Raw genomic sequence first — 14,264 nt, 5'->3', positions numbered from 1 at the left:
GGCGCGTAGTTCAACTGGATGGAGAAAGTGTACCTCTGGGTCATTTATTGTTATTATTATTGTTACGGAGTTATCCGTGGAAGGCAGAGGTGAAAGAAGGTGCGGGCTGGAATGGATCCAAGTACAAAGCTGAAAGATGAATTAAAATTTCAATAAAGGTTATATTTTCAGAACTTAACAATTTTCATATAGACTTTCAAAATTCAACAAGTAACAAATCAACAAGCCAAAATCAGGTACAACGTATAATTTATAAACCAGAGCACGAAAGTCCAAGTTTTAGGGGATCATTACAAGTTCTGGCTTCGAGCCTCAGTTACACAATCCTTGAGCTACTAGCCCAACATTGCCAAGGTACATTCATTTATTCAAAGGGCAGAAAACCCCTTCATTCAAGGAGCACTTGCTCCCATCTTTTAACCTCAAGCCTCCCAGAGGCACTTTTAAAACACAAGAAAGAGCTGAGCTGCTCTCAATTTTTCAAGCCTATTAAAGGCAATACCAGACTATTACACAAATTGCCCTCAAGGCACCACTTACTACTGGGCCTTAGTGGAAAAGAACAGATTAATTACATGGCTCATAATACCAAGATGAATGGAGGCGTTGCTTGCACTCCTACATGAAACCTTCTAAAACCTAAGGGGCACTAGGCCGATTTAACAGAGTCTATTCCCAAACTAGGGAGGTGACTCGTATAAAAAAATTTAACACATTAAGAAGAGAAGAAAATCGGTTATGAAGACGTAGTCACCTCAAATCTAAATGAAGGGGAGCTCGAGAGGGTAAAGCACTCTCTATCCCCGATTTACAGTTAAAGTAAGAAGAAACTTTTACATAAGCCGGCATTAAGTTACATTTTTAGAAAGGTTGGTTACATTGAAAAGGTTTCGGACCTTCCCCGAGGGCTAAACTGCTGAGCTAGCAAGAAATAAAGATGTTAAAAGGCCATTACCTTTGTTGAAGAGCTGCTGTCCGAAGGAAGAGGCGCTACCCGCCCCCTGCTATACTTCCATACATTAAGCTAGATGTTGTTGAAGTGGCCGAGAGCTAGGAAAATCAGCAGTTTTTATACTCTCGGGGAAGATTCGAGACCTTTCATGAATAATTAAGACACACCCACATGCGTTTATTGGCTAACTAAAATTTACACATCAAAAATTGGGGAAGAAAGACACAATTGGCTGAAAATTAATGACAGAAATTATTGATTGGCTAACTTCAAAACTGGCGGAAAGAAAAGATTTATATTGCCAACCCACAAATGAAAGAACGAAATTTAGTTATAGGACAACCTATAAGTATAAAATATCTTCAAGAAAAGTTCCATCACTTCGCACCAGGGTGCATGATCATAGTTTTTGGTGGAGACATCTGAGAGAGAATGTCCACACTTCTTGATAATTAGTAAACAAAAACAATTTGAAATTAACACAGTGACATCTTCTGATAAACGGTTGAATTAATTCAGTTTTACAATTCAGAGTTTCAGCTGTAGAGGAGTACTTTAAGGCGGAAAATTCAAATGTGCGGTGTATAGGTGTACCAACCGGTACAATTATTATTATTATTATCATCATCATCATCATCATCATCATCTTTTACAACATTTTTCAGTACATGTTTTGTCCTTATTAGAAGACTTCTTCAGCCAATACAGTTGATAAACATAATGATGTATGATTAAAAAAGCTTGGGATGTTGCATGGACATTGCACAGTAAAAAGCTACTTCATACTATTTGTTCATTACATTAAAAACAAGTGTTCATTTAGAAACACGTCTGCATAAAATAGTCTTAGACTAAACTGTCACCAAATAAAATAATTAACTGGATGAATGAAGAACTTTACAGTGGACGTTAGTGTCCACTATAACTGTTGTGATTCATTAGAATGGACATTATTTCACTCTGCTCTTTTGTTAAAGGCTCACCAGAAAACTTCAAAAATGTTAAATCCAAAGTTAAAACATAGAGAAAATATTGTCAACATGGAACAAATATTTTTGTTGTATTAAAAAAATATATGTACTTAATGGTTACGTTTGTTCAAAGGTAACTCATCAAGTGTAGGAACAACTTCATTCTTGATGGCAAACCCAACTCTGTGAATGTGGGGATTATTTATATCTTTCCTAATGCAAAAGAAGGTTTGGTCACCTCACTGCTCTTTAATCTGTCATTCTTCACCTGTTTGCCTAGTTTCACTAAGTGCTGCATTGTCAATGTTATCAATGTTAGATCTTCTCAATTTAGAGTTTGCAAGTGCAGTTCATTTCTTTGGTTCATTATCTGTATAATTGTTCATTATGCAGATGTCCCAAGTTCCAGAATTAGTAAATATGTAGCTTTTTATTGAGCGCGTATGGTGTTGCCTCTGGGTATAGCTACCTATTGGGGTTGTGTTTAGGCTGTGTTGTACCTCTTCTAGCACCCTCCCCATTCACGGTGAGCAGAGTTGATCCTGAATAGGGCTGTGCAGTCACAGATGTAACATACAAGTTGTTTCACATTCTCTCCTCAAGCAAGATGGTGATGACGTATTTGTTGCCTCCATGTCAGTTTGTCACCAGGAGCTCTCCAAATGCATCCTCTTTGCTGACTCAGCCAGTTCTACTTTCTTTCTTCCATAAGCCCCATTAATATTGATAGCTCCCCATCAAATTCCATTTCGTTCGCATGTTGTTTCCAAGGAGTCCCTCGCCTGTCAAATGAGAGTGGGACTCCGTTATTCCCATAAGTCCAGGGCTTGCTTAAACTGTTCTGAGCTCGGTAAATTAATGAAGCAGGATGCTACCGTACGTATACATAGTCCAAGTGAGGATCTCTCCTCTGACAGGTTAGGGACCACGGTGGATTGTATAGTTTTAGCCGCCTGAGCACAAGGAGGGCCATGACTCAGAATATGTCCGAGATGCCCACTCCCATTCCCTAGCAACTGGTATCCCGACTCTCAGGACCATTTACTAGGCCACTCAGCTGTTCTCCACTCAACATGTTGTTTGATGTCAGAAACCTGAATTTCTACCTCCTCCTTGGACGACGACTCTCTCATATTCTGCACATCATCCTTGATGGTCGAAATCTGGTTTTCTAACCTTCCTTCCATGGAGGAATATGGCTCCCAAAATTTCCCTTGATGGTAGAAATTCTCCTTGAGGTTTGAGATGTCCCTTTCCATCTGGCTTGCCCTACTGTTGATCTGCTCAACCTGCCCCAGTTTTGACCTGATGTCCGATGTCTGCTGTGTTAATTGATTAGTGACGTCACTAATTTGGGATGAAATTTTATCATCTAAGGTTGAAATTTTCGATTCTAGGCACTGTTCTACTTTGTAAACCTGCATGTACACTTGAGATATTTGTCTAGTTAAAACTGTATTAGCTTCAGAAATCTTGTCATCTACCTTCAAAATTTGTTCGAAAATCTGTTCTGTTTACGCAGAATTGACGTCTGAAATTTTGTCATTTACTTTGAAATGTTGTCGGAAACCTGTTCTGCTGAGGTGGAATTAACTCGTTAATCAATGTCTGACATTTTATCATTTACTTTTGAAATTTGTTCTGTTAAGGTGGAATTGAGTGTTTGTATCATGCTCATCAAGTTGGAACACATTTTGGTTATATTTACCTCATCTTCCGATGACGAGTCTGGTTGTTTGTCCACCTAGATTAAAAAACCTTTCACACACACCCACTAATAAACTGACAAGAAGGAGGAGGAGGACTGCCACATTACCATGTCAACCAATTACCAACACAACAGAATCACAACATGAGTTAGACCAACGACTTTCACTAACAACCCTGCACTGTCTCCCAAGACTACCTCTTTATATACTTTGCCTGGTCAGGCTTCTAGAAAAGTATGACCCAGCAGGTTTTTCTCGAATCTTCTAGAGTCTCCAATAACCTATGTACAAATGAATCGAACATTCTATAAACCTCTAGTGAGAAAGATGGACTATTACCCTGTGTTGCACAACATTACATTGGATTTATACATAATATTTACAGGTAATAAATTATGTACTATTAATTACGTGTTCTTACATTAAATAGTCATATTAATATACATACAGCAGACGTGTGGTGACATAACCTCACATGTTTTGTTACACAACACAGATCATACAACACACAAATAATAAATGATACGACCACGATTTATACCAAATAAATTTCGTACATAACTACATAATAATAATAATAATAATAATAATAATAATAATAATAATAATAATAATAATAATAATAATACCTACTAACCAATCTCGATATTTTTACTATTTACCCATGGGTTTAGGGAATTGTTTCCAAGTTATACTAGTCCGTTACACTTGCATCAATAATTATTTTCCTAGATATTGAGGAAGCTTACAACAGTGTACAGAGACAAAAACTCCGGGAAAGCCTTGAGAATAGATCTATACCATGTGGTTGAATTAATAAAGTCAAAATGCTGTATGACCATTGCCAGAGTTGTGTCCAAATAGGGAATGGATATTCAGAGTGGTTTGAGACCAGGCAGGGTGTAATACAAGGCAGAGTATTATCCCCACTTTTATTCATCATTGTAATGGATGAAATAATGAAAAGAGTTAAAAAACTGAACAACCCTTGAGTTTAAAGCTCTTGCCATTGCAGATGATGTGGTAATATGGGGGGATAATGAGGCTGAAGTACAACAGAAGTTGAATGATTGGAATGCTATATTCAAGCAATTTGGTCTCAAGATAAGCAAGTCCAAAACGACAGTGTTGCCTGTTAGTCGACAGAACATCCGTACTAACATCACTCTAGATGGATCCAAGTTGCAATAAGTGCATCAGTACCATTATATTGGTGGTGTAGAAACAACAGATAGCTGACCATCTACAGAAATTACTAGTAGAATACAGAAGGGAGCAGTTTTATCATCTTGTGAGAAAACCTCTTTGGAATAAGCAAGTTCCATTAAGATCAAATTTAGTACTCTACTGGAGCTTTATTATACCAGTTACCACATACAGTCTAGAAACCTGCATCCAAACCAAAAGAAATTTTATCAAACTACAAGCAGTAGAAATGTTCTTAAGAACTGTGACTCAGAAAACAAGGAGGGACAAAATAAGAAATGACGAGGTACGCCATCTTGTCCAAGTAAAAAAAATCGCTTAATGAGATCTGTGTCAAAGCCAGGCTGAAATGTTTTGGTCATCTCAAAAGAATGCACCCACAAAGAACAGCTAAAGTGTAGTTTGAGAAGGAAATAGAAGGCAAAAGATCAAGAGGATGACCAAGGAAGATCAAATTAGAAGTGATCTAACAGGATGAGGTGTGGATTTGCAGCAGGTTATGGAAGAAAACCTTTATATGGAGTGAGGTAAAAGGATAGCGCTCATTCACCGCACCCGGGAAACTGGGGCTGGAACAAGAAGAAGAAGAAGAAGAAGAAGAAGAAGAAGAAGAAGAAAAAGATGATGTAGTTAGCTACATGATAGGCTGATTTAGCTGTAAGCTTGCATTTGGAAGATGATAGGATCAGACCTGTTTTCAGCAGCCTGAATTTGGTTTTCTATGGTTTCCCATTTTCTTCCCTTAAATCATTGGTCCCTACCTTCAGAGTCTTGGATTTTCCCATTCCAAAGTCGCTGAAAACATGTGTTAATGACATCGGACAACTAGAAAAAGGAGTAGCAGAAACAGATAAGTACAGTACAATCTCCATAATCCAATCGTTTAGTAGTCTGGCATGTCCAGTAATCTGGCCTTTTATTTCACCTGGCGTACTATTATGAAACATCTGGATTTGGATTGTGACTCGCTTAGTGCGGCCTTTACAATCACTGCATATTGTTATATGTAAGACCCCAACTAGAGTATGGTTTCAGTGTATGGAACCCTCACCAGAATTATTTGATTCAAGAACTGGAAAAAATCCAAAGAAAAGCAGCTTGATTTGTTTTATGTGACTTCCGACTGAAGAGTAACGTTACAAAAATGTTGCAAGTTTGGGCTGGGAAGACTTGGGAGAAAGGAGACGAGCTACTCAACTAAGTGGTATGTTCCGAGCTGTCAGTGGAGAGATGGCGTGGAATGACATCAGTAGATGAATAAGTTTGAGTGGTGTCTTTAAAAGTAGGAAAGATCACAATATGAAGATAAAGCTGGAAGTCAAGAGGACAAATTGGGGCAAATATTAGTTTATAGGAAGGGGAGTTAGGGATTGGAATAACTTACCAAGGGATATGTTCAATAAATTCCCAATTTCTTTGCAATCATTTAAGAAAAGTCTAGGAAAACAACGGATAGGGAATCTGCCACCTGGGTGACTGCCCTAAATGCAGATCAGTAGTGATTGATTGATTGATTGATTGATTGATTGATTGATTGATTGATTGATTGATTGATTGATTGATTGATTGATTGATTGATTGATTGATTGATTGATTGATTGATGAGTGTATCAAGTGCGATTTGAACAATGCCCTACTCAGAGAATCAACCCAAGCACAAAACATTATCAATAAGTGAAAAGTTTGATATCCTTAAGAAACTGAATCTGGTGAGAAAGAATGATTTATGCCTGGTTTCTGAAATGGCAAAATATCTGTCTGTTATTGATTTGTTACAGTTGTCAGCTCGTTAAATCTTTACTGTGTTGCACAGCGTAATAGCAGCTAACTTATTGCTGTTAACTATTGGCTCGTTGATCAAGTTTAATAACTTTGTATACTTACTAGGTGCCACCCCTTGCACTGCTTTGTTTTTGTGTATTAGATGTGTTCTCTACACTGTCAGTAGTGAGTTGTATTTGAGCATTCATCCAGCGGGAAATTGGTATTCCAACTAGTATTCTTACAGGTGTGGGTGTCTGTTTCGTACAGTTTAAGGACAGTCAGAGCAGTTGAAGGAGAGTCAGAAGAATTTGAGGATTGTTGATTTCTAATGAAATATGCAGATCAGGAGCACCTTTCACGCGTGTTCCAATATACATGGAGCTTTATAAGCATAACTTATGTATTCCCTGTTATTCCAAAGTAAAAACATTGTTTTACCACAATATAGCAATAAATGCTACATAATTAACATACACAACCTATTGGCTCATTGATCAAGTTTCATAACTTTCATAACCCCATGGCACTACAGTCCTTGAAGGGCCTTGGCGTACCAAGCGACCGCTGCTCAGCCCGAAGGTCTGCAGATTACGAGGTGTTATGTGGTCAGCACAGCGAATACTCTCGGCCGTTATTCTTGGCTTTCTAGACCGGGGCCGCTATCTCACCATCAGATAGCTCCTCAATCCTAATCACATCGGCTGAGTGGACCTCGAACCAGCCCTCAGGTCCTGGTATAAATCCCTGACCTGGCTGGGAATCGAACCCGGGGCCTCCGGGTAAGAGGCAGGCATGCTACCTCTACACCACGGGGCCGGCTACATAACCTGTTAGTTAATTGAAAAGAATCCCATGATAAAAGTATATGCCCACTGCCAGTGTAAGTAGGCCTACAGTACTACAATCAATTTGTAATTATCTGTTATACTCAATTACCTTTAAAAATCTGATAACTCAGTAGTATAAAGCCATATCGTAATTAATATTTGATCAAGAGGGGTCAATGGAAAACTACTATATGTCATAGGACGCACATTGTCTCCTATAACCTCAACCAAGTGTACGACAGTTTGTTTAACCTGAATCTGTCTTTCAGTTCATCCTCGCTATATGTCATAAGGAATTTAGGCTGACGGTGATGATAATAATCCTCGTCGTTCTAGAACGTTAATAGTGTCTAGAAATTCTTCGTCGAAAGATGATCAAATGTTTTTTAGCTGCTGTTATACAGTACTGGACTGCGCATGCACCTGCCAATATATCCCTTGTTCAGGGCCCTTTAAGTTAGCAGGTAGTCTATCGAACTGATAAATGTACCTTATGTTCGTGCAATGCAAAAAAAAAAAAAAAAAAAAAAAAAAGCAAGAAGTTAACCATTCGATACTGCATTAGGTTAGATATATTCCAAAAATCGGGCATTAGTGAACCAATGTAGTATGAGATATGCAATTACCTATAATTTTGAGAATGGAGAGAAAATCAAGATGTTTGTAAAAACTGGAACAGGTGAGAGAGAGACTATGGAAGATGAGGTATAATCCAAAAGTTGATGAACTTCTGTATGTATGATTTCTATAGGAAACACCAGAATTTATTGCCTATAAATTCCAATAATCTGGCTTTTCCAATAATCCTTCATCCCTCTGATCCTGAGAGGTTTGGATTACTGAGATTGTTTAGAATTATACTGTTGTAAGAGTCAATGTATTTTTGGCATTTGTAGTTTTATGGCAGAATATTGAGCTATGTTATTAGAGGTGGATAATCATTTTTAATTTTTTAATTTCTGTGTGAAAATACTGGAAATAATGATTAATTTTGTTTACAGGCAATGCTACGTAATCAGCAAATGCAGGAATTGAATAGGTTTCTCCATTACTATACTCGTTTTCGTAATCACGAGAATAGTCAAAAGCTAGAAGAGCCATTATTGACCAATGTACGGCAGAAGATGGAGTTACTGGCCTCATCCTTGGGAAAAGGCAGCAAAGGTGAAGGTTAGTGTCAGAATTCTGGAAATTTTCTGTTGTATGAAATATTCTGTTGTAATTGTAATTACATCCTTTACAAGAGTAATTTATTAAAGATGTAATATCTGTGATTGCATCTTGCAAACTCTTACTGTTTTATGATTTTGTGTATGTGAATTGGAATTTGCTGTGTACAGTAGTAGCAGAGAAAGAGGCTGTTGGGTAGTCACATGGATTGGCTCTTCTGATTTAAGGAGGTTACGAAAACACGCAAGATATCTTCATGTTGGAGAAGCCAATTAAATTCTGCTCTCAGTTGTTCGTGTCCTTTGATATTAACTATCGTAAGGGCTAAATAGTCATCACAGTACTTGATAATCTCCAACACTGTTCTCTCCATCCCCAGACCATGTGTTCAAGTTCTGAAACATTTTTATGTCCTTGCACACCATTTGCTGGTGGGTTACTGAAATTAAACAACAAATAGTGCTTAACGTTAGATAACTGCTCCTGTTTGCCTTACTCTATTCTTCTACTTTTCTGGGACCATCAAGATTCAAAATAATCCAGCAACCTAGTCTTCTCAATTCCACCAGTAAAGGTTAGCATGAGTATATTTTGGACTAACGTGATAATTGGTTTTCACTCCGTGAGTTATCAACCACATTCATATCTGGTAAGTTGCTTCCTTCCTTCTATTTTCATGCATGTAAGACTTCAGTTTCAGAATATCAAGAATTAACTACTGTACATTTGGAGTATTCTTGTTTAGAAATAGATCATTATGTAGCCATTGATGCTTTCACGGCCCGTAATTATAGACAGTTCTCTGCAAAACGTAAGGAATTTCACCTCATCATGTCTAGATCCTTATGTAACTAACAATCAATGATTGCCATAAAGTGCAAAAAAGTTGAGCCTGTCTATATGCAGAAAACATGAACAAGATCACAACTGGATGGCCTATCACCTATTCTCTTCAATTTGGTGCTTGACAAAGTTGTAAAGACCTGGGAACTTACACTGAGCAATCTTGGAATCAAACCGTTACCATTGGAGCCAGAATACGGAAGATCGAGATCAGGTAACTGGCCTTCACAGACGACATCGCAATCGTACCCAACAACTCTAAGGATGGTGCAGTCACTGTTTAATCCCTACATGAGACAGCGGCGAAAACCGGGCTACAAATATCATACAGCTGGACCAAGTACCATTAAAATCTAATTTTTATTAGAAAAATGTCAATACAATATATTTTCTTTCCACATTAGAACCTTTACATTATTGTTGATTCTATTAATGGGACACGTTTTGCCCTTATTTTTTGGGCATCATCAGCCATGTTTATCAACTCAAAATCATAAAAATATATTCAGGATCCTGTATATATTAATCCTGTAGTATTCTATAAAAGGCTACATTATGAAAGTTAGTTAAAATTGTAACCGGGTTTCCGCGTTACACGATACACAGTTAAAAGGGAGGAAAATAAATTACACGCTACTTTAAACCCTAGACACGCAATAGACATCACATGAACTGCGCCGAAAGCGCACAAACAAAATACCAGGTTGGGAAACTTGACGGCTGTTGACGCCTATAAACAAGGAATGTGGAATGGGGGCTGAAGAACCTACCAAAGCCCATAGAAATGCGAAGATTGCGGGTTTCCAGAAAAATCAACGGTGATCTCTCGTTTTCAAAATATTATTTTCCGAAATCAACATTACAACGTAACTTCCGAACATATTCATCTACCACACAGTCCAGATACACAATTTACGAATACAAGATTAGATGTTGCTTGACAAGAGCTTTACTATTAGGTCAATAAGGTTAACTAAACATATCTTAGCATAAATCAAGTTCTACAATATGATACTGAAGGTAAGAAGGCACACAAGATACTGATACAATTTAGAATGAAAGTAAACGTGCTTTCTAAAACCATCCGAGCGATAGAGTGGCAACTAGGGCAAACTCCTATGTGATAACACTAGCAAACATTAAATGTAAATTAAAACGGGACCAAAATCAAGCCATGCTTACCCCAAGGTAACCCATCCCGGGAGCGAGAAGTCGTCGACGTGCGTCAAAACTTTGGACTGACGAGAGAACTAAAGACCACAAAATCCTGCCTCGCTCACTTAAAAAGGGAAGTCTGTTCTTGGTGCGATTACCGAGTGACGAATCAGAGCACAGGAGCTTGCCTATCGCCGCCCAGATTCACCAATCGCAACTCTCTATCCAGTCACAATGTTTATACAATATTCCCGAACATATACAGACACCAATCGCGAACTTTCCGTTTTCCAGAATTAGTAAGGTCATATTTCTAGAATCAACAATCGACAGGGAAAGTTCGTGTCACAACCTTTCTGGACTGTTCCAGCTATTACAAATCAGTAATTTTACAACCTAATAGTTACGTAAGTGGATAAAATGAATAAAAATAAAACATACTACAAAAATGTTTTATACCGTACAGATTAGGTAGCTAAATAGAATATGAATAAAATATTCTACATTCCACAACATTCCACATCACACAGGGAGTATTCTTTAAAAAAGATTTACAAATAAAATATTCTACAACAACTTTCCACATCACAGAAATTCTACACAGGTCTCATTCTTCCTCCCCCCCGAAAATTGAGGACAATAACATAAGATACAGGGGGTGTTGATCACTTCTGGAAACATGTACACCATAGCACAGATTAGTAAACATACCTAATGGTATTCACAACTATAGTTATCAGGAATTTCGACAGTCATCCTACTAACAACATTGATTTTCTTCAAGTTTAAATTCCAATAAAAAACCAACTGTCACTACACCAAAAGTCCATTCAGTAACCTGTGGTCTTTTACGGGTTACATATCAACACAACATAAATGAAAATGTGATATGCATACTACAGTTCAGAAATGCATTTTCAACATTCCAAAATTGCTTGACCATCTTAACTCTGTCCACAGAAAGGATGTACACTCTTTCCTTCTGCAAAAGCCAGTAACTCAGAGCCCTTTCAGTTTTGTAAGAAAGCGTCCAATTGTCTCCTTCTTAGCAAAGTTACGGAATAAGTCAATCTTGCACCCACACCAATCATAGATCAAAGTTGCACAACTAGGGCCACAGGTTCTTGCTGACGATGTGGCTGCCGACACAGCCGTTTGCCAACAGCCTCCATACAAGTTCAGTCCAAACCAGGTTGCTAGGTAAGTTGCAGTGCAGCGCAGCCGTATCTTGAACCAAATAAGCAGATGGGTGAGGCGCAGTCTAGCCAGACTGCCTCCATTGGGACATTTTGCCACAGGATTATGGTGCCGGATGGTAGCGCCCAAGGTATACAGTGTGCCTCATAACTTGGCACATTAGATTGCCGTCAGATGAAGTTGGTCACTGCAGCCACTGTAACATAAATCAACACGCAGCAGACAGGGGAATACTCGAGGCAAGACTACCCTGCCAAACTAGAAGATCTTGGAGAAAAACAGTTTTGAAGGGGGTTAGAGTTCGTTCTTTAATTCTCTGACTAGCATAGTGTCACTCCACGGGTGGCTCAATGAATTTCATGTAGAGACTCTCTCCCACACCAGGGACATTAGGGCACCTAAACCCGGGGTAAGCACTATCTACAATCCATACATTTTAGAGAAGTTTATGGTGGGGGTGAAAGAAAACTATGGGAGTTTACCCTGAGCCTGGAATGTTAGGGGAATGAATTCCAATCAGTGACTCTAAACTAAAACCTACCTAACTTATCATACTAAACCCATTACACTAAGGAAGATAAATGTTTGAGGATACCTAATGTATTTACCCACACAATTATAGTCATGACTAACACAAATTACTTACGATTACGGTATAGATATAAGTAATACTTCCTGGCCAGCATCTAAAATCTTACAACTACCTTACAAAAAAACTTATGACCTTACAACTAACATCTTACAAATACCTTACAACTAAATTTACATGGTCACTAACAATGGTATTTACCCCACCCTATACCACTTAAGGTACTTTTATCTGAGAGAGGTGTACTCTGCTGATCCTTTTCCTTTCGGGATCGCTCACCAATAACGACACCGGGGTAAGGAACTTTAAGATGGTGCAGGTACCTCGAAATCTTGGGGCTGACTTACTGATAACATGGTCCGCAGCACTACTGTTTTAATAAACACTGTGCAGCCTCCGCCGATGGTTGTAATTACGCTGGACTTTAGCGTAATAAACCTTTAAGTTTTTCATGCATGGTGCCAATTAGCTCGGATCTTTTCTGGGTTGGCATCGTCAGGCAGAAGATCATTAATTGACCACAGATTTGATAGTGGAGAATTAGGAATAAAGGCAAACATTAACAAAGCAGGAGGTTGCTTGTGGCTATCATGGACGGCAGTGTTAAATGCAAACGACAACCAATTTAGTGATGAATCCCACTTAGAGTGGTCAGCGGAGTGATAAGCGATGAGGGCAGATCGCAGGTTACGATTCACTCTTTCAGCATAATTAGGCCTCGGATAATACGGGGTAGTGGTTACATGAGCAATGGATAGATCGAAACAGAAATTCCGGAACTGGACAGAGATAAAAGCTCTTACATTATCACTCGCCAAAAATTGACAGGGGCCAAAAGAAGCAAAGATCTGTTTCAAGCACGAGATGGTGGTGTTGGCGTTAAACATACGAGTTGGAAACAGCCACATAAAACGCAAAAAGGCGTCAACACACACAAGTATGAAACGATGGCCGGTCCGTGGTCTCGGGAAAGGATCAATGTAGTCTATGAACAATCTCTCCATTGGGCGAGAAGCTTGCTCAGAAGACAACAGACCTAGATGAGTATTAGGGGCGGGTTTACTGATGTTGCAACTCTTACAGGATTTGACAAGGGTACGGATCTCGCCATCCATGGATTTCCAAATTAAGTGCTTACGAATTTTCTCTCTGGTTTTGAAAACGCCCAGATGACCCCCCCACAGGGGATTCATGAAAATACTTGGAGAGCCGGAACTAGGTTAGTTGGGACGACAATTTTCGGGTCTCTGTGACCACGAGCAGGACAACACAAGACACGATTCTTAAGGACGTAAGGCTTAACATGTTCACCAGATTTAATCCTGTTGATAATACCTTTGAACTCAGCGTCGTCTTTCTGATGTTTAGTTATATCTTTGAAAAGAAAGGGAGAGTCAGTGAGAACTACATTCACAAATGCTGATACTTGTTCAGGAGAGGGGTCTACAGGCTCTAATTGAGGGTCAGAGCTGCTTGGATAGAACATCCTACAGAGGCCATCAGCCACAATATTTTCTGTGCCACGAATCTGGTGAGCTTCAAATTGGAAGGTTGAGATGCGCACTGCCCAATGCGCAAGACGACCGGTCCTTCGCGGTTTGGCCAGTACCCAACTCAGTGCCTGATTATCAGTCTCAAGATCGAAAGGGAGATGTTCCAGGTTCATTCTGAACCCAGGGTGGCCACCCGTATGGAAAACCGGGGAAACTGGGAAATGTCAGGGAATTCGAAAAATGACTGGAAAACCGGGAAATGTCAGGGAATTCCGAAAAAAATCTGGAAATTCGTTCTGCCATATAAAATTGACATACCGTATTTATCCTTTAATAGAAGCACATTTTTCAGTTTTTATAACATTAATCTAGGGCATGTCTTTTATGC

The 14,264-nt window shown here is 38.9% G+C and overlaps 1 protein-coding gene across 3 annotated transcripts in view; it reads left to right on the top strand.

Moving 5' to 3' along the window:
- The window catches only part of LOC136865936 (uncharacterized), a 360,192-nt gene that overhangs the window by 207,337 nt on the left and 138,591 nt on the right, over positions 1-14,264 (top strand). For all 3 annotated transcript variants that reach the window (XM_067142491.2, XM_067142489.2, XM_067142490.2), the window contains exon 12: positions 8,431-8,599. In XM_067142491.2, the coding sequence (XP_066998592.2) occupies positions 8,431-8,599 (169 nt within the window). The remainder of the gene's footprint in view (positions 1-8,430; positions 8,600-14,264) is intronic.

Source organism: Anabrus simplex, chromosome 3 (assembly GCF_040414725.1).
Source record: "Anabrus simplex isolate iqAnaSimp1 chromosome 3, ASM4041472v1, whole genome shotgun sequence".
Classification (NCBI taxonomy): domain Eukaryota; kingdom Metazoa; phylum Arthropoda; class Insecta; order Orthoptera; family Tettigoniidae; genus Anabrus; species Anabrus simplex.
The sequence above is the reverse complement of the archived record's forward strand: the minus strand, read 5'-3'. Positions and strand labels throughout refer to the sequence as shown.